The sequence below is a fragment of the Suncus etruscus genome, chromosome 11 (assembly GCF_024139225.1).
Source record: "Suncus etruscus isolate mSunEtr1 chromosome 11, mSunEtr1.pri.cur, whole genome shotgun sequence".
NCBI classification, from domain to species: domain Eukaryota; kingdom Metazoa; phylum Chordata; class Mammalia; order Eulipotyphla; family Soricidae; genus Suncus; species Suncus etruscus.
The window spans coordinates 87,175,438-87,200,045 of record NC_064858.1 but is presented as its reverse complement, the minus strand read 5'-3'; the positions used below and the strand labels follow the sequence as shown (position 1 = coordinate 87,200,045).

The 24,608-nt window shown below is 47.8% G+C and overlaps 1 protein-coding gene across 1 annotated transcript; it reads left to right on the top strand.

Moving 5' to 3' along the window:
• Positions 1–24,608, top strand: AVIL (advillin). The gene is made up of 19 exons (XM_049783069.1): positions 1–66; positions 1,976–2,050; positions 3,735–3,931; positions 6,165–6,273; positions 6,523–6,633; positions 7,068–7,270; positions 8,295–8,373; positions 8,499–8,597; positions 10,528–10,681; positions 10,927–11,027; positions 11,875–12,012; positions 12,096–12,254; positions 12,907–13,086; positions 13,529–13,674; positions 13,774–13,915; positions 16,431–16,619; positions 17,793–17,861; positions 21,095–21,214; positions 24,495–24,608. Exons 1-19 carry the CDS (start codon positions 1–3, stop codon positions 24,606–24,608), a joined length of 2,451 nt encoding a protein of 816 aa, XP_049639026.1.

The window sequence follows — 24,608 nt, the reverse complement described above, 5'->3', positions numbered from 1 at the left end:
ATGTCTCTGAGCAGCCCCTTCAGTGCTGTGGGCAGCGACCCCGGGATCATCACCTGGAGAATTGAGGTGAGTGGGGAGCAAGCAGGCAAACCTTCCTTCCGGACCACCAGGTGTGGGGGTGCAGCCTCTCTCCTTGGTCTCCTGCCTGTGGTTAGGGAACAGCAGGAAGCACGTCAAAGAGCTTGTTTTCCAATCCTTGCCCTTCCTGGGTGCTCACGGCAGGTGGTGGCAGGTGGAAGAAAGTGCTGGCAAGCACAACTCCAGACAAAAGCAAGAAAGGCCTTTATCTAGGCCATCTGCTCCATCTGGAGTGCCAGGAAATGCCCTGCAGGGTAGGTGGGGCCAGGACCCACCCAGGAGGTTCCAGCTGCTTCTGTTAGCAACCTGGAGCCACACTGGGGCCACGACACAGCTCTTGCAAAGTGGTGGGGGACCCTTGAGGGGTGAGGACATTTCTGCATTTATCAGAGCACTGCTCCTCATGGATTGAGCGCCTCTGATGGCCTCAGGCTCTAACAACCTGAGTTTCAACCTCAGGGGAAACTTGGCAGTGAAGACACACACACACACACACACACACACACACACACACACTGAAGACAGACAGACAGACAGACAGGCACACACACACACACACACACACACACACACACACACACACACACTACCCCTGCTCTTCTATTAAGCCCGAGGAGTGGGAGCCTGCCTTGGCAGTGAAGACAGACAGACAGACAGACACAGACACACACACACACACACACACACACACACACACACACACACTACCCCTGCTCTTCTATTAAGCCCGAGGAGTCGGAGCCTGCCTGAAACCCAGTGTGAAGCCCACTTCACAATGCCTGCTAGCAGGAGCTCCCCGCAGCAGGCTTGCCCAGGTCAACTCTTCTGTTTCTGTGCTACCAGGATCCATCCAGGGTCTCACGCATGTTCTACCGCAGAGTCACATCCCAGCCACTTTCGTCCATTTTTTTTGTTTTGTTTTGTTTTGTTTTGTTTTGAGGTCACACCTGGTGGTGCTCAGGGGTTACTCCTGACTCTGCACTCAGAAACGCTCCTGGCTGGCTCGAGGGACCATATGGGATGCCAGATTCAAACCACCATCCATCCTCCTGGGTCAGCCATGTGCAAAACCTACCACAGTACTATCTCTCCAGCCCCACTTCTTCCTATTTTTTTTTTTTTTTTTGGTTTTTGGGCCTCACCCGTTGATGCTCAGGGGTTACTTCTGGCTATGCGCTCAGAAATCGCTCCTGGCTTGAGGGACTATATGGGTGGGGGGGGATCCAACCGAAGTCAGTCCTAGCCTAGAGGGCACAACGCAGATGCCTTACAGCTTGCGCCACCACTCTGGCCCCCCTTCTTCCATTTATAAGGCTCTCCATTTACAAACTCGAAGGCACCCACAGAGCGTAGGACTCTTACCTGGCATGTGTCAGATCTCACTTTGATTTCTGGTACCACGTGTGATCCCTGAGAAAAGTCAATTTGTGGTTCCCCCCAAAACAAAACAGAACAAATTAAAAGGTACTGAAGAGTGGTAACAGTGAGATAGTAACATTTTTACATTCATTGCACACGTTTCATACAGAAGACACAGAGGTTTGACTGCAGATTGCTCTGGGAATTTGTGACAAAACCCATACCGAGGCCCAGAGGCAGGTATTTCCTGTCTGCTTGTGTCCAGGGCTTCCTGCAAAGAGCTGGCATATGTTCCCAAGGCTCCTTAAAAATCACTGGCAGAGAAGAGAATTGGGGGACAGGCCCTGAGATTTGGGCCCCAGGCCAAGGAATCAGAGCGCAGCAGATGCCAGAAAGGTGGGACACTGGGAAACGGCTCCAAATCCTGGCCAACAGGAGGGCAACTCTCCCCTGGCTCTCCTCTGAACCACATGACAGAAGAAAGTGGGCTGGTGAGGTGTGAGGGGACTCAGTCCTGACACGCCCCTTGTCCTTTCAGAAAATGGAGCTGGCACTGGTGCCCCTGAGTGCCCATGGCAACTTCTTTGAGGGGGACTGCTACGTCATCCTCTCGGTGAGCCCCCATCCCTGTTCCCATCAGCATCTCCCAACACCCAGTTCCTGCACTTCTTTGAGCAATTTCTTATTAATGTCCATCAGGCCTCTGGCTTTTAGCTTGATTCTTCATCGGCCTTGTGCAAAGAAGGCATCTAGTTGGACTCTCAGAGGTCATTGATTTGGGGGTGTTTATTTTGTTTTGGGGACCCACCCAGCAATGCTCAGGAGCTACTCCTGGCTCTGCACTCAATTTACTCCTGGTAGTGCTCAGGGGAACCATATGGGATGCTAGGGATTGAATTGGGGCAGCAAGGCAAATGCCCTACCCATTGTGTTATCTTCAGCTCCTGGGTTGGTTTTTTTGTTTTAAGTTTTTATCAAGTTTTTTTGTTGTTGTTGTTTTGTTTTTTGTTTTGTTTTGGGTCACACCTCAGGGGTAACTCCTGGCTCTGTGCTCAGAAATCACCCCTGGCAGGCACGGGGGACCATATGGCATGCCGGGATTCGAACCACCGACCTTCTGCATGAAAGGCAAACGCCTTACCTCCATGCTATCTCTCCGACCCCTTTTATCAAGTTTTTATGGTGTGGAGAGAAGCTGAAGAGAAAATACAGTGACTAGGCACTGGCCTGGCATGCAGCTGACATGTAGTTTGATCCCCATCAACATATAAGCCCCCAAACCCACTAGGAGTAAGCCCTGAACACAGTCAAGTGTGACCCAAGAACCAAAATAATTAATTAATTTAAAATAAAGTGGCGAGGCTGGAGTGATAGCATAACAGTAGGGCGTTTGCCTTGCACACTGCCAACCTGGAATGGATTCTCCAGCATTCCATATGGTCCCCTATGCCTGCCAGGAGCAATTTCTGACTGCAGAATCAGGAGTAACCACTGAGCGCTGCCAGGTATAGCCCAAAAACCTAAATAAATAAATAAATAAATAAATAAATAAATAAATAAAATAAAGTGGTGTGTTGGGCCAGAGAGATAGCACAGCGGTAGGGCATTTGCCTTGCACACAGCTGATTCAAACAGATGGTGGTTCGAATCCCAGTATCCCATATGGTCCCCTGTGCCTGCCAGGAACAACTTCTGAGTGCAGAGCCAGGAGTAACCCCTGAGCGCCACCAGGTGTGACCCAAAACCCCCCAAAAAGGTGGTGTAAAGGGAGGTCAGATCAATACAAGACTATCTCAGGCCATCATATGCCCTGTGCCCATCTGGTGAGCATGGGGCAGAGCTGTACGTATGGATGATGCACCCGATAGCAACTGTGTATGTGCAGTGAGTTTAGGAAGAAGCAGAGTAAGTCTGAAATCTAAGCTGGACAAGATCTCACTGATCAGGGCCAGAGAGATAGTATGGAGGTAGGTGAAGGATGGTGGTTCGAATCCCAGCATATGGTCCTCCGTGCCTGCCAGAGGCGATTTCTGAGCATAGAGCCAGGAGTAACCCCTGAGCGCTGCCGGGTGTGACCCAAAAAAAAATAAAATAAAAAAAGATCTCACTGATCACCACTTATTCTTAAAGAAAAAAAAAGAGCAGTCAGTTTTCCCAACTCTAGAATTTGGACTGCCAGGGCAGGGGGCATAGGGCAGAGTCACACTGAGGAGGCAGAACCCCCTGTCTGTAGGATTCAAGCCTTCCTTGGCCAGGGCAGGAGCTGGCCCCTGACCTGTCTCTCTGGCCACCTCCAGACACGGAAATCGGGCAGCCGCCTGTCCCAGGACATCCACTTCTGGATCGGCAAGGACTCCTCCCAAGATGAGCAGAGCTGTGCAGCCATCTACACCACGCAGCTGGATGACTACCTGGGAGGTAGCCCGGTACAGCACCGGGAGGTCCAGTTCCACGAGTCGGACACCTTCCGAGGCTACTTCAAGCAGGGAATCATGTGAGTGAGACAGCAGTGGCGGGTTCTCAGAGAAGGAACCCCACAGGCTAATTAATTATGAAGAGAGTAATTAGAGAAGCGCAAATCAACTAAGCTGCCACTTCCCCTGGCTGAAGTTGCACAGATTTGAGAGCTGGATGGTGCCAAGTGTGGGTGAGGCTCTGGCCCACTTTGGGGAGTGAGGATGGCACAGTGCTCTGAGAGCAGAGTGCTGCCATGAAGCACGGCACACAACCCAAAAGGATTTGCACACACCCAGGATTACACAAAAGGCAGAATATTCCCAGCAGAGTCCTTAGCAGGGTGACCTGCTGCAGATAACTAGAGGAGCCATCCCTAGGAGATCATGGTCAGAAAGTGTTGAGTAGCTTCTAGAAGCAATGATTAGATACATACCCACCAGACAGTGAGGTTTTAAACAGGGCAGAAATAGACTGAGGAACAGCCCGCCAAATTCTGGTGTTTTGTGGGGTTTTTATGTTTGAGTTTGGTTTTTGGTTTTTGGGCCACACCTGGCAGTGCTTAGGGGTTATACCTGGCTCTTCACTGGGAATTACTTCTTACAGGCTTTAAGGACCATATGGGGTGCTAGGGATTGAACCCAGGTCTGCGACATGTGAGGCAAACACTACCTCCGGTGCTATCACTTCAGACCAAAATTCTCTTTATATGTGTATGGGGGAGCGGAGCAATAGCATAGCAGGTAGAGCAATTGCATTGCATGCAGCTGACCCAGGATCGATAGCCAGCATCCCATATATTCCTCAAGCCACATTACTTCTCATGCCTGGAGTAATTTCTGACATTTGCTTTGCATACTTCTCACATGGTTTGATCTCCAACACCCAATATAATCCTCCAAATGCTGCCAGGAGTGATTCCTGAGTGCCAAGTCAGGTGTAAACCCTGAACACACTGCCAGTCATGACCCTAAAATAAAAGATTCTCTTCCTAAGGAAATTTAATAAATGTACATAATATATTCATATCACATGCATGCTGTTCCAGAGACCAGGAGTTATCACCAGGTGTAGCCCAAAAAGCAAAAAAAAAAAAAAGAAAAAGAAAAAGAAAAAAAATTAGAGCAGAGTTGGAGAGATAGTACAGAGGGTAAGGTGCTTGCTTTATTTTATCCCAACCACCACATATTATTTCCTGAGCCCACCAGCTATGATCCCTGAATGCAGAGCCAGGAGTAAAGCCTGAGTACCGCTGGGTGTGGCCCAAAATAAAAAATTAGAAATTAGCTGGAAAGATAATACACAGCATAAGATGCATGGCTGACCTTAGTTGAATCTGATCATTAGCAGGGATGTTATCCTAATCATAACTGCATATGGCCCTAAAACCAAAAATAATAATAATAATAATCAAAAGGACTAGAAAGATAGTATAGGCTTTAGGGCACTTGCTTTGCATGTCAATTACAGATTAATCCCTATATCACAGATGGTCCATAAGCAATGCTAGGAGTGATCCCTAAGCACAGAGCCAGAAGTAGCCCTTAGCACCGCTGGTATAACCCAATCCCCCCTCCCCACTTAAAAACGACAATGTTTTTAAGACATGCTCACAAAGCAATAGGATACACTTGACCAGAATGAAAATTAAAGGCTAGATATTGAACTACCAGACTGAATGCCTTTTGTGAGGAGACAAAAGTGGGGTAACAACAGACTCAAAAATCCTGAGTCTGGACAAAGCTGTCTGTTTGCAGGTCCACGCACGCACGCGCGCACACACACACACACACACACACACACACACACACCAGTTCCTGGTCATTTTCTGTATGTCCTTCCCATGTGGGTGCCTGGGAGTGAGGCCTGCTTGGGGTGCAAGAGAACTGATTCTGGAGTGGGTTGGGGGTATGGACCTTAGGCAGTGGAACCATTTATGGGTCTGCTACTGCAAGTGTGTGATGCCCTACACTGTCACACAGCTGTCTAAAAACTTCCTAGAATGCCACAGGCTTGTCCATGAACCAAGAGCTGCATCCTGAGGCACATGGTGTAATTTTTCACTCTTTAAGGACTCCTTCCTATGTGTGACTCTGCCTTGAGTCTGTCCCAGCATCTTTGTGGGTAGGCAGGGCTCCACCACCTGGATTTTCCTTGCTGCTTCATATGTGTCACCCACCTGGGCAGAGACTGCTCTGTGTCATTCACATCTGTGTTTCGAAGCATGAGCACAGAGTGATCCTTCCACAAATAACAAATGGCTGTTCCCTCAGCTATAAGAAGGGCGGCATGGCCTCTGGGATGAAGCACGTAGAGACCAACACCTATGATGTGAAGAGGCTGCTACACGTGAAAGGGAAGAGAAATATCAGGGCCACTGAGGTAATTCCTATCTTCTCTCAAACCATTGTCACCACACCTGGCATCTAAGAACCCCTCTTCAGGGGCCAGAAAGATGGCTCAAAGGGCTGGAGTACATGCTCTGTGTGTAGCAAGCAGCCCAGAGTTCCATTCTGACATGGATTGGTCCATTCTGTACCCCCACATACACTCACCCACCCTGAGCATCTCTGGTATGACCCAGGCACTGTCCCAAATATTCTTCCTGAATATTCTTTCCCCTTATCCCAGGTGGAGATGTGCTGGGACAGTTTTAACCGAGGAGATGTCTTTCTGCTGGACTTGGGACAAGTCATCCTCCAGTGGAACGGGCCTGAGAGTAACAGCAGAGAGCGCCTGAAGGTGGGATCATCTCAATTTATATTCTTGCTTAGTGGTAAACTTTCTCTACCACCCTTTCCTACTGTGTTTTGTTTTGTTTTGTGGGGGCTTTCCCCAGCATGCTGGAGCCAACAAGGTTGGACTCAAGAGGCCATGCAGCACTGGAAATCAAACCTGAGGTCCTGTGCTTTGCAGGCTGTAGTATATTCAAGGCCTTTAAAATATCCCTGCACCCACATTTTCCTTCTTTCCTATCCACTAAATCTTCCCTGACATGCAAGCCAGACCCTGCCTTTGAGTAGAATCTGTTTTAGCAGCAACTTAATTGCGTGAGTTACAAGCATCAACTGAAGAATGAAGATTGTGTCTGCACTCCAGGCTGTGTCCGCCCAAGCCAGCAGGCAGAGAAGAGAGGAAGCCCTGGGAGCTGAGGGCATCCCTGGCTTCTTTGACAGGCTATGCTTCTGGCCAAGGATATCCGGGACAGGGAGCGTGGAGGCCGTGCTGAAATTGGAGTGGTTGAGGGAGACAATGAGGCAGCAAGTCCAAAGCTGATGAAGATCCTTCAGGACACCCTGGGCTATCGTTCTGTCATCAAGCCTGCGGTCCCAGATGAGAGCCTGGATCAGCAACAGAAAGAAAACATCATGCTGTATCAGTGAGTAGCTCACCCTGGCTGCTAGTTGGAAGCTGGGACAAATGGGTGTCCTCTAGAAAACCAGGCACATCTTTGCCGCATCTTGGGTGCAGGCTTATGACTTTCTTTTATTCCTTTGCAAACGCAGCTTCTAGGAGGGGCTCAGTTCTCCACATTCAAGGTATCTCCTCTCTGTTCTTGGCAGTGTCTCTTCCTACTCTCCAGTGGGAGATCCCTCCTTTATTGATGTCTATGTCTGTGCCCAGAGATGTGGAGAGGATAATATTTAGGACAGAGGTGCAAGTCTAGTTTAGAGGGGCTGGCGAGATAGTACAGGGCTAAGACATATGCCTTGCATGTGCCTGGTTTCATTCTCATCAACACAGAATTGGTAAGAGCCATAGATATGATCTCTGGGTACAAAGCAAAGAGTAGCCTCTAACTGCTAAGCCTGCCCCCCCCAAAAAAATCAAAATGAAAGAATTAAAATAAGTCTTCTAGAGGCCAAAGTGATAATAGAGTAGGTAAGAAAGACATTTGCGGGGCCGGAGAGATAGCATGGAGGTAAGGCGTTTGCCTTTCATACAGAAGGTCATCGGTTCAAATCCCAGCGTCCCATATGGTCCCCCGTGCCTGCCAGGAGCAATTTCTGAGCATGAAGCCAGGAGTAACCCCTGAAGACTGCCGGGTGTGACCCAAAAACCACAAAAAAAAAAAAAAAAAGAAAAGAAAAAAGAAAGACATTTGCATTACATGCGACCAAGCCAGATTCAATCCCCAGCATACTAGATGGCCCACCAAGCACTGCCAGGAGTAATTTCTGAGGTGTCGTGCCTGGAGTAACCCCCTGAGCATCGCTGAGTGTGATCCCAAACTAAAAAATAAAAATAAAATAAAAAGTCTCCTCCAGAGGAAATAGTCTCCCACATTCCTGTCTGCATTCAACAACTGAGAAACTTCATACTAAGATAAAGCTGGAAAATATCAAGTGATAACAAGATGCTCCACAGACGAGCAGCACAGCCTAATGTCCCCCCTTTTCCAGTGTGTCAGACTCAGCTGGGCAGCTGGAAGTCAAAGAGATAGCATCGAGGCCTCTGGTCCAGGAATTATTGAATCATGATGTAAGTAGAGCCTGGGAGGGCTTAGCAGGGGTAGTCAGACTTGGCTTCTGAGGTCCAGCTCTTGATCAAAGGCCTTCCTAAAGGTCTGGAGAAGTAATAACCACCTTTTCCCCTCACTGCTTCAGGACTGCTATATCCTAGACCAAAGTGGGACCAAGATCTACGTATGGAAAGGAAGAGGAGCCACAAAGCAGGAGAAACAAGCCGCCATGTCAAATGCCTTGGTAGGAGCTGCAGGTGGACAGAATCAAGCCAGGATTCTGCCAGTAATACTTTAGAAGTGTCTGGAGTCCTGTAGTACTAGGCACATGAGTATATGATATGTAGTTACATACTGGGACTCAGACCCAGGTTTAATCCCATCAGGATTAAACAGCTTGTGTCAAACATTCAGAATAGTTCCTACACTTAAGTGCTGAATAAAAGGTGCCTATTAATATCAAAGGGGGTGACATAGGTCCAGGTTCAGTTCCTACCCTTTCCATGCTCTGCAGACCATACCGGTAGAACTTGTAGGATGCACTGGCAGTAATGAGCAAATGGATATGATTCGAAGTCATAAGAGTACATGAGTATAGACACAGCTTGCAACCAACAACCTGAGTTCAATCCCCAACATATGGTTTCCAGAGCACTTCAAGGAGTAATCCCTGAGGACAAAGCTAAGACTAAGTCCTGAGTTCTGCCAGGTTTGGCCCCCAATTTTTTCTTAAAGCATGATCAGAGAGGCTGGAGAGATAGCACAGTGGTAGGCTATTTGCCTCGCATATGGCCAACCCAGGACCTAAGGTGGTTCGATTCCCGGCATCCCATATGGTCCCCCGTGCCTGCCAGGAGCGATTTCTGACCATAGAGCTAGGAGTAACCCCTGAGTGCCATCAGGTGTGACCTAAAAAATGATCAGAATGATAATAAAGAAAGTAGGGCACTTGCTTTATAAGCAGCATACCCAGTTTTGATCCTCAGCAATCCAAATCTCACCAGGAGTGATCCCTGAGTTGAGAATCAGGGGTAAGCCCTTAGCACTTCTAAGCTCGGTCAAAAACAAAACAATAATTTAAAAATTGAAAAAAAAAAAAACAAGAAAAAGAATATGAATACAAAGAGAACAATGATTATGACAAAAATGAAGAAATGAAGGCTGACCCAAATTTCAGTTTATTCCTTGAAGAGGGTAACTTGGTCTCTAGGCAGATGTGAGTTATACTTGAGCTCTGACTCCCAGAATAAACCAATCCACCCCTACTTCAAAGGGGTAAATATTTGGGAAGGATCCTTGGGACACAGGTGAAGGAAAGAAGATTCTTTTGTAGCGTTGCATGTAGCCAACTTAGGTAAGATCCTGGGCATCCCATATAGTTCCCTGAACCAGCCAGAAGCAATTTCTAAGTGCAGAATAGGAGTAACCCAGAGTGCCACCAGGTGTGCCCAAAAACCTAAAAACTTTTCAAAAGCAGGACCAACTCAGATTCAATTCCTGGCACTTCATACTGTCCTCTGTGCAGGCCAGAAGTGATCCAAAAATGCAGAACCAGGAGTAAATCTGAGCCAAGCAAACATCCTCCCTCAAGAATTCCATCATTTGCCCCCATGTACTTTGCACTGTAAATCAGTGTGTTGATCTTGTGGAGAATCAGAACAGTTAAGAGTTTGAAACTCGGGCCCGGAGAGATAGCACAGCGGCGTTTGCCTTGCAAGCAGCCGATCCAGGACCAAAGGTGGTTGGTTCAAATCCCGGTGTCCCATATGGTCCCCCGTGCCTGCCAGGAGCTATTTCTGAGCAGACAGCCAGGAGTAACCCCTGAGCAACACCAGGTGTGGCCCAAAAACCAAAAAAAAAAAAAAAAAAAAAAAAAAGAGTTTGAAACTCCAGGGGCTGGAGAGACAGCACAGCGGTAGGGCGTTTGCCTTGCATATAGCTGATCCCGGACAGACAATGGTTCGAGTCCCGGCATCCCATATGGTATCATTTCCCTCCCCCCCCCCCAGCTTTGCTTTTCCACTCTGAAATACCAGGGAGTGAAGTGGGCAGCAATTTAAGGGGATCCTACGAGCAAACAAGCAAACAACAAAGGAATGAATGGCCAGGCAAAGAACAAACCTGGAGCATTCCCTGACCGACCTGCTGTGGGGTGCGTGTCTGTCTGTCTGCAGGGCTTCATCAGCATGAAGGGCTATCCCAGCAGCACCAACGTGGAGGCCGTCAACGATGGCGCTGAGTCGGCCATGTTCAAGCAACTGTTCCAGAAATGGTCAGTGAAGGGCCAAAGCACTGGCCTGGGAAAAACATTCAACATTGGTAAAATCGGTGAGCTTATCTCTGTTTGTCTTCTTTCTTAGGAGAGGGGGAGGGGAGGCCATACCTTGTATTGCTTGTTTGTGGGGGGGTTCTCTCTGGCCCTCAACCATCTTATGGTGTCAGGAATCACACCAGTTGGCTTACTTAACCCCTGTACTTCCTCTCTGACTCAGGTCACTCCTTCTTGTTAGAACTTTCTAGAAAAGGCAGATTGCTTTTCACTCATTTGACTCCTCTTCACCCCTTCTTTACAGCTACAGTTTTCCAGAATAAATTTGATGTGACTCTACTGCATGCCAAGCCAGAAGTGGCAGCCCAGGAGAGAATGGTAGACAATGGCAGTGGACAGGTTGAGGTAGGGTTAGGCCCAGCCATGCATAGCGTGGGGAAGTGAGTCCAGGCCTTGCTGGCTGCTCTTGGTCTGCTTCCGTGTTGCCCTCTGACAGGAATAACACTCAATACAAACTGCTATAGTCTGCAGCATTTCTCCACAATTCGTTTTGTTTTATTTTGTTTTGGTTTGTTGGGGGGCCATGCCCTGTAGTGCTCAGGACTTACTCCTGCCTCTGCATTCAGAGATCACTCTTGGCAGGGTTCAGGGAACTACATGGCTTGCTACAGATTGAATCTTGATTTGTCAAGTGCAAATGCATCCTACCCACGTTAGCCCACCTCCACAATCTTCAGGGGAAGTGAAAGGCCGCTTCCCTGCATGCTGTCCACAGCAGATATATTCAAATATTCTGTGAGCCACAAAAGAGATGCACCTGACTAGGAATGAATCCAGTTCTTCTCGGGATTCAAATCATGCAAATGTGACCAGCCTTTGCATTGGGAAAGAAAAAAGGGGTGGGGTTGGAGGGGTGTAGAGTGGAGATTAGCACTGGTCCCACCTGAAGCCTCTGTTAAATGTGGTCCAATGTCCTTTTTTTTTTTTTTTTTTTTTTTTTTTTTGGTTTTTGGGCCACACCCAGCAGTGCTCAGGGGTTACTCCTAGCTGTCTGCTCAGAAATAGCTCCTGGCAGGCACGGGGGGACCATATGGGACACCGGGATTCGAACCAACCACCTTTGGTCCTGGATCGGCTGCTTGCAAGGCAAACGCCGCTGTGCTATCTCTCCGGGCCCCGGTCCAGTGTCCTTGAGGTGTCTCTTCCACTAGGACTCCTGCTCCAGGAAAAATATGTCTTCTCCTCTGCCCAGGTCTGGAGAATTGAAAACCTGGAACTGGTCCCTGTGGAGCGAAAGTGGTATGGATTCTTTTATGGGGGAGACTGTTACTTGGTTCTCTACACGTACAAGGTGAATGGCAAGCTGAACTACATCTTGTACATCTGGCAGGTAAGCCTGGGGCAAGCACTCGGCTCTGGACTCTGCTGGGGCTGTGGTGAGCAGAGTCCTTTCCTCCCCTCTCCTGCCCTCAGGGCCGTCATGCCTCTCAGGATGAGCTGGCAGCCTCCGCATACCAGGCCGTAGAGGTGGACCAACAGTTTAATGGGGCCCCTGTGCAAGTCCGGGTTGCCATGGGGAAGGAGCCTCGCCACTTCATGGCCATCTTCAAAGGGAAGCTGGTCATCTTCGAGGTAAGAATCTCAGATAGGAGCCGGAGAGATAGCATGGAGGTAAGGCATTTGTCTTTCATGCAGAAGGTCATTAGTTCGAATCCCGGCATCCCATATGGTCCCCTGAGACTGCCAGGAGCGATTTCTGAGTGTAGAGACAGGAGTAGCCCCTGAGTGCTGCTGGGTGTGACCCAAAAATCGAAGAAAAAAAAATCTCAGATAAAAGTCACACCTCAGGGGGGGCTGGAGAGATAGCATGGAGGTAAGGCATTTGCCTTTCATGCAGAGGGTCGGTGGTTCGAATCCCAGCATTCCATATGGTCCCCTGAGCCTGCCAGATTTCTGAGCATAGAGCCAGGAGTAACCCCTGAGCGCAGCCGGGTGTGACCCAAAAAAACAAAAAAAAAAAACAAAAAAAAAATGCTACTTCATAGAATTATTGTGTGGCTCAATGAAATGATGCAGCGAAGGCACCAGCCCTAATGTCTGACATATAATAACAAACACATAATAAATATCATTAGTGGAAGCACAACTGCAGCTCACCCCGACTGTCTCAGTTAGCCCAGACGTTCCTCCCCTGAGAAGCCCCAAACTCGCAGGTTCTGTGTACAGTGAGCATATGGCTCCACCTGCAGGAGGCCCCTGCCACATCTGCCTCTCTCTTCTCCAGGGTGGAACATCCAGAAAGGGAAATGCTGAGCCTGACCCCCCAGTAAGGCTCTTCCAGATTCAAGGAAATGACAAATCAAATACCAAAGCGGTGGAGGTGCCAGCCCTCGCCTCTTCCCTCAACTCCAATGATGTCTTCCTGCTGCGGACCCAGACGGAGCATATCCTGTGGTATGGCAAGGTAGGACAGAGGGTGTGGGGCTCACACCAGTTGCTCAGTGCCCAGCCCTGCACCTTTCTTCCTGTGAGCAGGTCCAAGGCACTGAGGACTGTGTTCAGGAGCCTGGGTTCGATTCCCAGCATTCCATACGGTCCTCTGAGCCTATCAAGAGTGATTTCTGAGTGCAGAGCCAAAAGTAACTCCTGAGCACCACCAGTGTGCCCTTCCCTCTAGAAAAAAAAATCAATGCTGAAACAACTTGTCAACACACACTGTAGCCTCCTAGCACCATCTATCCTGATCTCTTCCCAGCATAGCACACTAGTGCACCAACCCAAGGCAATGGAGTATGGTGGCTGACCCTGGCTATCCTGACCTGATCATAGTTTCAAAAGCTTTTATTTCCTCCATCAAAATGTTTGTGCTGGACTAACTACTGCATTCTCTCCTCACCCACTCCCAGGGGGCCAATGGGGACGAGCGGACAATGGCTAAGGAACTGGCCACATTGCTCTGTGACGGCTTGGAGGACACCATGGCTGAGGGCCAGGAGTCTTCAGAATTCTGGGACCTTCTGGGAGGGAAAGCTCCCTATGCCAATGACAAAAGGTATCGTACCTTGGTGTCCCTTCTCTTGGGTCCCTCTGCCTCCCAGGCCTGTGAACTGCACAACTCTAACTTAGCGCCTCTCCACTGCTTTGGTTGTAGACTCCAGCAGGAAATGGATGCCCAGGCCCGTCTCTTTGAATGTACCAATAAGACTGGCCGTTTCCTAGTCACTGAGATCACAGACTTCACCCAGGATGACCTGAACCCAGGCGACGTGATGCTCCTGGATACCTGGGACCAGGTAGGACACCACAGGACATTAAAAATAATCAGCCAAGACAAGGATCGTGATGTTGAGGCTATTTCACAGATGGTGCCTCCATCCCAGAAAGCCAGAGATAGCACAGCAGTAGGGTGTTTGCCTTGCGCACACCGAAGCAGGACAGACAGCGGTTTGAATCCTAGCATCTCATGTGGTCCCCTAACTTGCCAGGAGCAATTTCTGGGCACAGAGCCAGGAGTAACCTCTAGGTACTGCCAGATGTGGCCCAAGAAAACAAAACAAAACAAAACAAAATGTGGGGAGGGAGATTAACAGAAATCTGCTCAGAGAAGATATACAGATGGTCAAAAGGCATATAAAAAAAGGGTGTTATGCTATTTAAAACATCTTCAGGGGCCAGGAAGATAGCTCAGAGGTTTGATCCCTAGCACCATATGGTCCCCTGAGCATTGTGGTGTGCTCCCCCATCCCCAATTAAATAAATTAAACACACTGAATGGCTTCCTACTACACCTAGAAAAAAATGCAAAGTTGGGGCCAAAAGCAATAGCACAATGGTAGGATGTTTGCCTGAGAACCAGCCAAACCAGGACAGACAGTGGTTCGAATCCCAGTATCCCATATGGTCTCCCATACTTGCCAGGAGCAACTTCTGAACTCAGAGACAGAAATAACTCCTGAGTGCTATCACCTGTGACCCCAAAACAAACAACAACAAAAGCACACACCCAGGCTAGTCCTGGGTCACTCCCAAGTGAGTCAAACATTTGTCAAATGTTGACTAGATGAGAGCTTGCTCTGACCTGGGTTGGAAAGAACAGAGGTTGTTCTTTTAATTTTTTGCTGGACATGTGAGCGGTTGGAGCCATACTTGGCTCACAGCTTACTCCTGAATCTGGGCTAAGGAGTCATTCCTGGTAGTCTGGGGGAACCAAATAAGGTGCCCAGAAATTTGACAGGAGTCAAGAACACACAAGGCAGCAACCTACCCCCTTAGATTCTCTCCAAATCCTTGGATATTGTTTCAAACTCCTAAGCCTGGGCCCAGAGTCCAGAAGCTGAGTTTATGCTTTGCATATGGGAGGCCCCAGGTTTGAGCCCTGGCTCTGCAGTTTCTTTGAGTACTACTGAAAGAAACCCCTAAGCGCAGAGCCAGGAGTAGCTCCTGAGCACTGCCAGATGTGGCCCCTAAACAAAGTCAGCAGCAACAAAATAAGAAGCTAGGCTTTAGAGGAATCAGTCCAGTGAGTGTGAGAGGAGGGAGGAATGAGGAAAAGGATGGTGATGGGGAACTATGAAGACAAGTTTAAGAATGGAGCAAGAAATGGGTCCGGAGCAGTGGCACAAGCGGTAGGGCATCTGCCTTGCATGCGCCAACCTAGGACAGACTGTGGTTCGATCCCCGGTGTCCCATATGGTCCCCCAAGCCAGGAGTGCTTTCTGAGCGCATAGCCAGGAGTAACCCCTGAGCATCACCGGGAGTGTCCCTAACCCCAAAAAAAGAATGGAGCAAGAGAGGCCAGAGACATAAGATAGTGGGTAGGGTGTTTTCTTTGCACACAGTCTACCTGGCTTCCATCCCAGGTGTCCCATATCATCCCCCTAGTACTACCTGCTCTTTGGGTAGAGCCAGGAGTATATACCACAGCCTGAGCACCCCTTGGTATGGCCCCAAAACAAAGTGGAGCAAGATCTGCTGTGACCTCTAACAGTCAGTGAGTAGGGAGGCAACTGGGGACACACCAAAAACTCAGGAGGGAACCTGGAACCTAGGTGACTCATTCGATCTGGAAGTATCTAGGATGACTCCCAGCTTATTGCATTAGTTGACTAGATAGATAAATGACAATCACCGAGAACAAAGACCAGAGGGTGGAGAGAGTGTGTAGCGGGTAGGGCTATGCCCGACCTGGATTCAAATCTTGGCACCCCATACGGTTTCCTGAGCATCATCATGAGTGATTCCTGAGCATCACTGGGTGTGTCCCCCTCTACATAAAAGAGAACAGAGATCAGAACACAAATCCAGGGGCCAGAGAGCTAGTACATCAGTAGGGCGTTGGCCTTGCATGTGGTAGACCAGGGAAGAACCAGTTTTGATTCCTGGCATCCCATATGGTCCCCCAGCCTGCCAGGAGAGATTTCTGAGCACAGAGCCAGGAGTAACCCCTAAGTGCCACTGGTTGTGGCCCAAAAAAAACAATCAATTAATAAATAAAGTTAAGAAAAAATAAAGAACACAAATCCAGAAAATAGGGGCAACATTTGGGGAGGAAGGATGGAGAGGAATGTCCTACTGAGGGACATGGAGACAACCCAGAGGAAGTATTTTACAGGAAGTTCCGAGCTATAATTTTGCGAGATGCATGTGATAATTCAAGTTGCAGCGATTCTGGGAAAACATTTCAGCCTGCTGAATAAATTAGACTAAAAACATTCTCACGGCCTAAGAGCTAGAGGGAGGGCAGGGCTGGCGCCAGAGCTAGTGCTTGTCCTTGGTGTCAGCTTATTTTCACATTCTCTCTGCCACCAGGTGTTCCTGTGGATTGGAGCCGAGGCAAACTCCAAGGAAAAGGAACAAGCTCTCACTACTGCCCAGGAATACCTGCGTACACACCCCAGCGGCCGGGACCCCGACACTCCCATCCTGATCATCAAGCAAGGCTTTGAGCCTCCCACCTTCACAGGCTGGTTCTTGGCCTGGGACGCTCTCATCTGGAGTGTAAGGACAGAGACTTGGCTTGGGGACTCAGGGCCCAGTCAATCCAGAACCTTCTTTCTCCCCTGACCCTCCATGCCCAGCTTTTCACTTTTATTTTTTTTTTTTTCCTTTTCTCTTGATGGGCAGGCTGGGAGCACAAAGCTGGAGGTGCTCAGGGGTTCCTCCTGGCTCTGCACTCTCAATTACTTCTAGCAGTGCTCATCCATTTGAGATGACAAGGATGGAGCCCAAGTTTGCTTCATGCAAGGCAAAAGCCCTACCCTCTATACTATCACTCTGGGCTCCTTTTTCAATTTTATATTATATTTTTGTTTTTGTTTTTGTTTTGTTTGGTCTTGTTTTGGTGCTTCTTTTTGTTTGTTTTTGTTTTTGGGCCACACCCAGTGACACTCATGGGTTACTCCTGGCTACTCACTCAGAAATCACCCCTGGCTTGGGGGACCATATGGGATGCAGAGGGATCGAACTACAGTCCGTCCTAGGTTAGCACACTCAAGGCAAATGCCCTATGCAGGTGCGCCACCACTCTGGCCCCTATTTTGGTGCTTTTTTTCCTTTCCCACCCCACCCCCAGCACCAAGCCCAGTAGTTAGAAAATCTCCAATTTGTCTCAGTAGTGATCAGCTGTGGCAGTAATACAAAGTTATTCAAATGTATCCAGGCATGTTTTTGAGCTTTTCAGCCTCCCCTACAGTCAGGAAAACATTGTTTCTTTTGTCAGAAAAGAGGAAGTTTAGAGAAACTATTTATCTAAAGTCACAATGGGGACCAGGAGGGCACACCTCACATGGAGAGTTCCAGATATGATCCTATTACTGTGCAGGGCCCCTGAGCATTGAGCCAGGAGTAATCCTAATCCTAGAGGTCTGACCCCAAAGCAAATGAAATAGCCACAATTCACCAAAAGGCAGAAGCCACCTACACTATTTTTCTGTCTTACAAGGAACCTCTGAGGAGCCCCAGCAAAGCCTGCTGGTCCTATTTAAGGACCTTCTCCAGCCTGGGGTGTGGGGGAGTATACTAGGGGGTATCATCACTTTTTTTTATGCCTGAAATGTTCTCAAATTCCCCAGCTCTTATTTGTTTATTTACTTCTTATTTTACTTTTCCCATGGCTCAGGCAACGTGTGAGGTGGCCCTCTCCTATTAATCATGGTTTTCTCTCCTTTTCAGGAAGGGAAAACATATGAACAGTTAAAGGCAGAGCTGGGCGATGCTGCAGCCATACAGAGAATCACCTCGGTGAGTTGGGGGGGGGTCACTGAGAAGATGGGAGAAGCCATTGAGCAGTGAGAATGGGCCCAGAGCAAAGCCCTTCTCAATTCCTTAATATCAGAGTGATTCCTGAGGGCAGAGCCAGGAGTAACCCCTGAAGGTCATCGAGTGTGGCCCTCTCTCCAAATTACTTAATATTAATTGTGAACAGTTTCCTTATTCACACAAGCACTGTTAACATCTACAAAGGCTGGTCTCAGAAACAAGCTGCTCCAGGGATAGGGGGCTCTCCCATTAAATAAATAAAATCCCTGAGGCCAGGGAGATAGTACAGTATTGGATAAGGTACCTCACTTGTGGCCAACTTGGTTCAATCCCCAGCACCAATATGGTTCCCCAAGTCAGCCAAGAGTAATTCCTGAGCACATAGCCAAAAGCACCAAGCATCACTTAGAGCTGCTTAGTGTTGTCCCCTTCCCCCCAAAAAAAATAATGTTCAGGGATAGAGCAATAGCATAGCAGGTAGGGTGGTTGTCTTGCATGCAACTGACCTGGATTCAAACCCTGGCACTTTATATGGTTCCCTGGGTCTGCCAGGAGTTATCCCTGAGTGCAGATCCAGGAGTAAGCCCTGAACACCACCAAGTGTGGGCCAAAAACCAAAAAGATATTACTCATTAATAAATAGTGTTCATCTCAGCATCTCAATAAAAGTGGCTTTAAAATAATAACAATAGGGCCCGGAGAGATAGCACAGAGGTGTTTGCCTTGCAAGCAGCTGATCCAGGACCAAAGGTGGTTGGTTCGAATCCCGGTGTCCCATATGGTCCCCCGTGCCTGCCAGGAGCTATTTCTGAGCAGACAGCCAGGAGTAATCCCTGAGCACCGCCGGGTGTGACCCAAAAAACCAAAAAAAAAAAAAATAATAATAATAATAATAATAATAACAATAATAATAATAATAATAGTAATGTTTGAGAGGTTGGAGAAATGGTACAGGGTTAAGGTGCTTGTCTTGCATGAGGTCAACACTGAAGTAGTAGCCAGTGTTGTTTAGAGGCTCCCTGAGCTCCCCTGAGCTAGCCCAGAATCTCTTTGGCATCCCAGGACCGAGCAGCACTGTAACTTCCAGCCCTTGCTGCCAACTTGATTGACTGAGAATTGCTAGGCAGGTCCATATGTCCCCTGAGCACTGCATGGGAGCCCCCAACACCAAATCTCTTAATTAAAACAATTGTTAATATAAAATAATGTTCAAGTCCCTGAGTTTGATCCCAGACACTGCATGGCTCCATACCCCAGCACCTGAAAAAAGGTGGGGAGGCAGTTCTCACAAGGGCAAAGTCCTAGGTTGATGCTGGCACTACAAGCTATTGAACAGATAAATGAGTTGGAACAGTAGCTCAGTAGTAAAGCTTGTGCTTTACTTTTATTATTTTTGGGGGGTCATCTCCGGCAGCACTCAGGGGTTACTCCTAGCTCTGTGCTCAGAAGTCGCTCCTGGCAAGCTCGAGGGACCATATGGGTTGCTGAGATTCAAACTGGGGTCTGTCCTATGTTGGCCGCATGCAGCATGCAAGGCAAATGCCTTACTGCTGTGCTATTGCTCCAGCCCTTGTGCTTTACTTATTATGAGGGCCTGAGTTTGATTCCACACACCTTCCCCCCTTCACACACACACACACACACACACACACACACACACACCCCACAGTGTGTCCCTGATGCTCCTGAACACCACCTGGGTAGCCAGATAAGCTCTGCCCCCAAAGCACCACATCCCCTAGCTTCTCACTGAACTGAGCCCACACACACACACACATATCACTGAGCTCCAAAGCTCAAAAGCATCAACAAAATACCCAACAACTGAGAGTTAGGAAATAGCTCAAAGGATTAGAGAACATGCCTGTTTGGTCCCTGACATCCTGTGTCCTCCTGAAAACAGGAGGATGCAATCCTGCTAGCCCCCAGGTTTGCTGGGGAGATCCAAAATTAAAAATAAAAGTTTTACGAGGCCAAAGCGGTAGTGCAGGCGGTAGGGTGTTTGTCTTGCACACACTGACCCAGGACGGACCTGGGTTTGAGTCCCGGTGTCCCATATGGTCCCCCAAGTCAGGGGCTATTTTTGAGCACATAGCTAGGAGTAACCCCTGAGTGTCACTGGATGTGGCCCCAAAACCAAAAAGAACAACAAACAAAATAAAAATTATTTTTTGTTTTGGGGTCATACCCAGTGATGCACAAAACTAACTCTTGGCTCTTTGCTCAGAGATAACTCCTGGCAGGGATATAGGAAGCATATAGGAGGATGTCAGAGATCAAACCCAAGCTAGATGTGTACAACACAAGTACCTTAACCCCTGTATTATTTTCTTGACCCAAAATGAATTTTATTATCAACTCAGAAATATTCAATTTACCGACATTTTCCCAGAAATGATTTTTATCAGTTTCTGATGATGGGGTACACAGAATTACAGGCCATGCCAACTTTCTGTATTTTTTCCTGTTGTGGAGGATTAAACCCAGGACTTCAGACATGCAAGGCCAAGTACTCTACCACAAAGCCATATCCCCCCAATTCCTTCCCCCTATTCTGTTTTGGGGCTACACCTGCTACGCTTATTCCTGGCTCTGTGCTCAGGGATCACTCTTAGTGGTGTTCAGGGACCACATGTGGTGCTGGAGATTCAAATAAGGCCCCACAGCATGCAAGACAAGGGCTGTCCCCACTGTTCTGACTCCCTTGCTTTCTTCCCCCCATTCTAAGGGTTAAAGAACTACAGCCTCTGGCCAAGAATCCAACAGCTCTAACAAGGGGAGAGAGCTTGGCACCTGGTGGCCACGCCATCTGGCAATTTTCTCCTTTGTGCTCTACAGACTCGAGATTCCAAAGCTAATGGCGAAGGAGTGTCATTAAAATGTATTTAAGAAAAGTGTAACTTCAATCTGCAGTAATTTAAAAGCTGGAGATGTATTTAAGTGCCAAGAGAAGGGATGTAATCACAATATTTAAATAAAGTTTAAGTGCAGCATTTACACCAAACTGGCTCGGCAAGATTTTCCAGACTTACTGAATCAGCTTTCCTGAGAAGGAACCCTCTCTTCGAGTTATCTAGGTTCCCAGATTATCCTGAGAGGCAACGGGCTGGGGGGACCACTGGTCTCAGAGATGATCACTAAGGATGCAGTGATGTGAGGCAGGTCGTGAAAGGACCTCCAGGAGTATCTCAGCTCGTGTCTGTGGTCTTCCCTAGGACATGAAGAACACAACTCTCTCCCTGGATGCTGGAGAGGCAAAATATTATCCGATTGAAGTTCTGGTGAAAAACCAAAACCAGGAGCTACCTGAGGGTGTGAACCCTGCTAAAAAGGAGGTGAGTGGCTCGTGGAGCTGTGTCTGAGACCATTAGAGTTCTCCACAAAGTGAGAAATTGCTCCTGGCAGGCATGGGGGATCATATGAGATGCCAGGATTCGAATCACTGTCCATCCTGGATTGACTTTGTGAAAGGCAAACGCCCTACCGCTGTGCTATCTCTTCGGCCCTCCACAAGTATGAGAGTCCAGAGATTCTGTGACAGAGGATTCTTTTGGCACATGGTAAACATTCAGTAGTCACCACAGCTACACAGTAATTCCACTCCACACCCCAGGGCTCCATTATCTTTCTCACCTCCCACATGTCTTCCTCAGTTTACCTCTGTACACTTCTCTACTGCTCTCTGTGGCCACTCTGCTCCAGCTATCACCAACTAACTGCAATCATCCCCAAACTGGTTTTCAGCTCTGTCCTACCATCTCTTCCCCACATGACAATCAACGAGGTTTTCTTGTTTTTGTTTTTGGTTCATATCTAGAGTTACAAAAGGGTTACTCCTGGCTCTGCACTAAGGAATTACTATATAGTGGTGCTCAGAAGACCCTATAGGATGCTGGGATCATACCTGGGTCAGCCATATGCAAGGCAAACACCTTACCTGCTGCACGGCCTCTCTACTCCCCACTCCCAACAGACTTTTAAATCAGAGGTGCTATTTGTTTTTGATATGGTTATTTTATTTTTTTAACTTTCTTGTAGGTACTTTGGTTTACAAAATTGTTATTAATAGGGTTTCATACCTGGAACATCACAGCATCACACTTTCCACCAGTGTCCGCTTCCCTCCATATACAGACCCATCCAAAAATGAAGGGAAGAAACAATCAGAAACCTGCTCAGAGAAGACATACATATGGTCAAAAGGCATATGAAAAAAAAAGTGTCATGCTATTTAAAACATCTTTAGGGGCCAGGAAGATAGCTCAGAGGTTTGATCCCTAGCGCCATATCAACTCCTGAGCACTGTGGTGTGTTCCCCTACCCCCAATTAAATAAAATTAAATATAGAATTACTTTTCTTTATTTTTTTTTTGTTTTTGTTTTGGGTCACACCCGGCAGCGCTCAGGGGCTACTCCTGGCTCTACGCTCAGAAATCGCCCCCCAGCAGGCTCAGGGGACCATATGGGATGCCGGGATTTGAACCACCATCCTTCTGCATGCATGGCAAAAGCCTTACCTTCATGTTATCTCTCCGACCCCACAAAATGGCTTTTCACTATGCAAAGTCAGGGCCAGAGTGATAGCACAACAGTAGGATGTTTGCTTCGCACGCAGCCAGCCCAGGTTCAATCCCCAGCATCCCAAATGGTCCCCCCCAAGCCTGCCAAGAGTAATTTCTGAACACAGAGCCAGGAGTAACCCCTAAGCACTGCTGGGTGTGACCTAAAACAAACAAAACAAGAAAGACAAAGTCCTTTCAAGAGTCTCCAGGGCCCACACACTTTAGCTCCTGCCTCTGGTTTTATCTCAGGTAACTCTTTCCCCTTCTCCTCACCCTAAAGTCTAAAACACGCTCATTCCTGCCTAAGGTCCTTTTCACTAGATATTTTTTCTGCTTGTACATACACTATTATTTAGATCTCTGCTCCGGTGTCACTCCCTCCACACTTCAGACTCTCTAGTAGAAGCCTCAAGAGCAAAGAATTGGGGCCAGAGAGATGGCATGGAGGTAAAGCGTTTGCCTTGCATGCAGAAGGATAGTGGTTCAAATCCTTGCATCCCATATGGTCCCCCGAGCCTGCCAGGAGTGATTTCTGAGCGTAGACCAGGAGTAACCCCTGAGCACTGCTGGGTGTGACCCCCCCCCCAAAAAAAAAAAAAAAGCAAATACCTTCTTTATCTTGTACATAATTGTATTCTCAGCTTTTAGCACCTGCCTGGCACCCCTAAAGTTAAGACATTATCATATATATATATATATATATATATATATATATATATATATATATATATAATTTCTCCATGAAGTATCTAATTGGGAAAGGATCTCTGGGTCCGTCCTCCCACCACATACACACACATTTCTTTAGTCAATTCTAAAGTGTCTGAACTACAACTTTCCTAAACACAAGACTTATGCCTATAATTTCGCATGAATAGAGAACTAATCATTGTCAGTGAACATTTGGAGAATGTTATGCTTTTCTTTACTTTTTTATTTATTTATTTTTAGTTTTTGGGTCACACCCGGCAGCGCTCAGGAGTTACTCCAGGCTCTACACTCAGAAATCACTCCTGGCAGGCTTGGGGGACCATATGGGATACCGGGATTCGAACCACCATCCTTCTGCATGCAAGACAAATGGTTTACCTCCATGCTATCTCTCCGGCCCTGAATGTTATGCTTTTAACAAGATCCCTCAGATCTTTCAAATGAAAAATGTTGTAATGGGCCCGGAGAGAGAGCACAGCGGCATTTGCCTTGCAAGCAGCCGATCCAGGACTAAAGGTGGTTGGTTAGAATCCCGGTGTCTATATGGTCCCCTGTGCCTGCCAGAAGCTATTTCTGAGCAGACAGCAAGGAGTAACCCCTGAGCAATGCCGGGTGTGGCCCAAAAACCCAAAAAAAAAAAAAAAGTTGTAATATGGGGTCAGTTAGTACAGCAGGTAGGGCATTTGCCTTGCATAAGGTTCAGCTAGGTAGATTCTAGAACCTTATATGGTCCCCTGAGACTGCCAGAGTGACCCCTGAGCACAGAACCAGGAAAGTCCTGAGAACCAGATATGCCCCTCAAAAAAAAAAAAGTACAGTGGGGTAGGTGCTTGCCTTGCACAAAGCTAACCCAGGTTTAAAATCTACCATACCAAGTCTTCCAGGAATGATTCCTAAGCACATCACTGGATGTGATCTAAAATACGTCAGATAAAAATGGCAGTGCAGAATGATAGCACAGTGGGTAGGGCATTTGCCTTGCATGTAGCCAAACCAGGTTCGATCCCCAGCATCTCATATGGTGCCCTGAGCACCATCAGGAACGACACCTAAGCAAGGATCTAGAGCCTGCTAGGAAAACCAGAATTCCAGTCAAACTGTCTATAATTCAAATCCATTGTTATTTGGGACTATGAGTTACAAATTCAGTTTCTTCCACATGGGCTTCACCACCCAAAGAACTCTTCAAAGAGTAACAAGCTCATCACAGACTTTCTCAATGACCATTCCACTGCCCCTTCACAAGGAATTCCCCAAGACTCCTCTCTACCCCACTCTCATCTTGTTGGTATGGACCCTGCTGCACGCTCCCTATAACAGAAAACTTTGTTTTCTCTCTCAGAATTATCTCTCTGAACAGGACTTTGTTTCTGTATTTGGCATCACAAGAGGACAATTTGCTGCTCTGCCTGGCTGGAAGCAGCTGCAAATGAAGAAAGAAAAGGGGCTTTTCTAA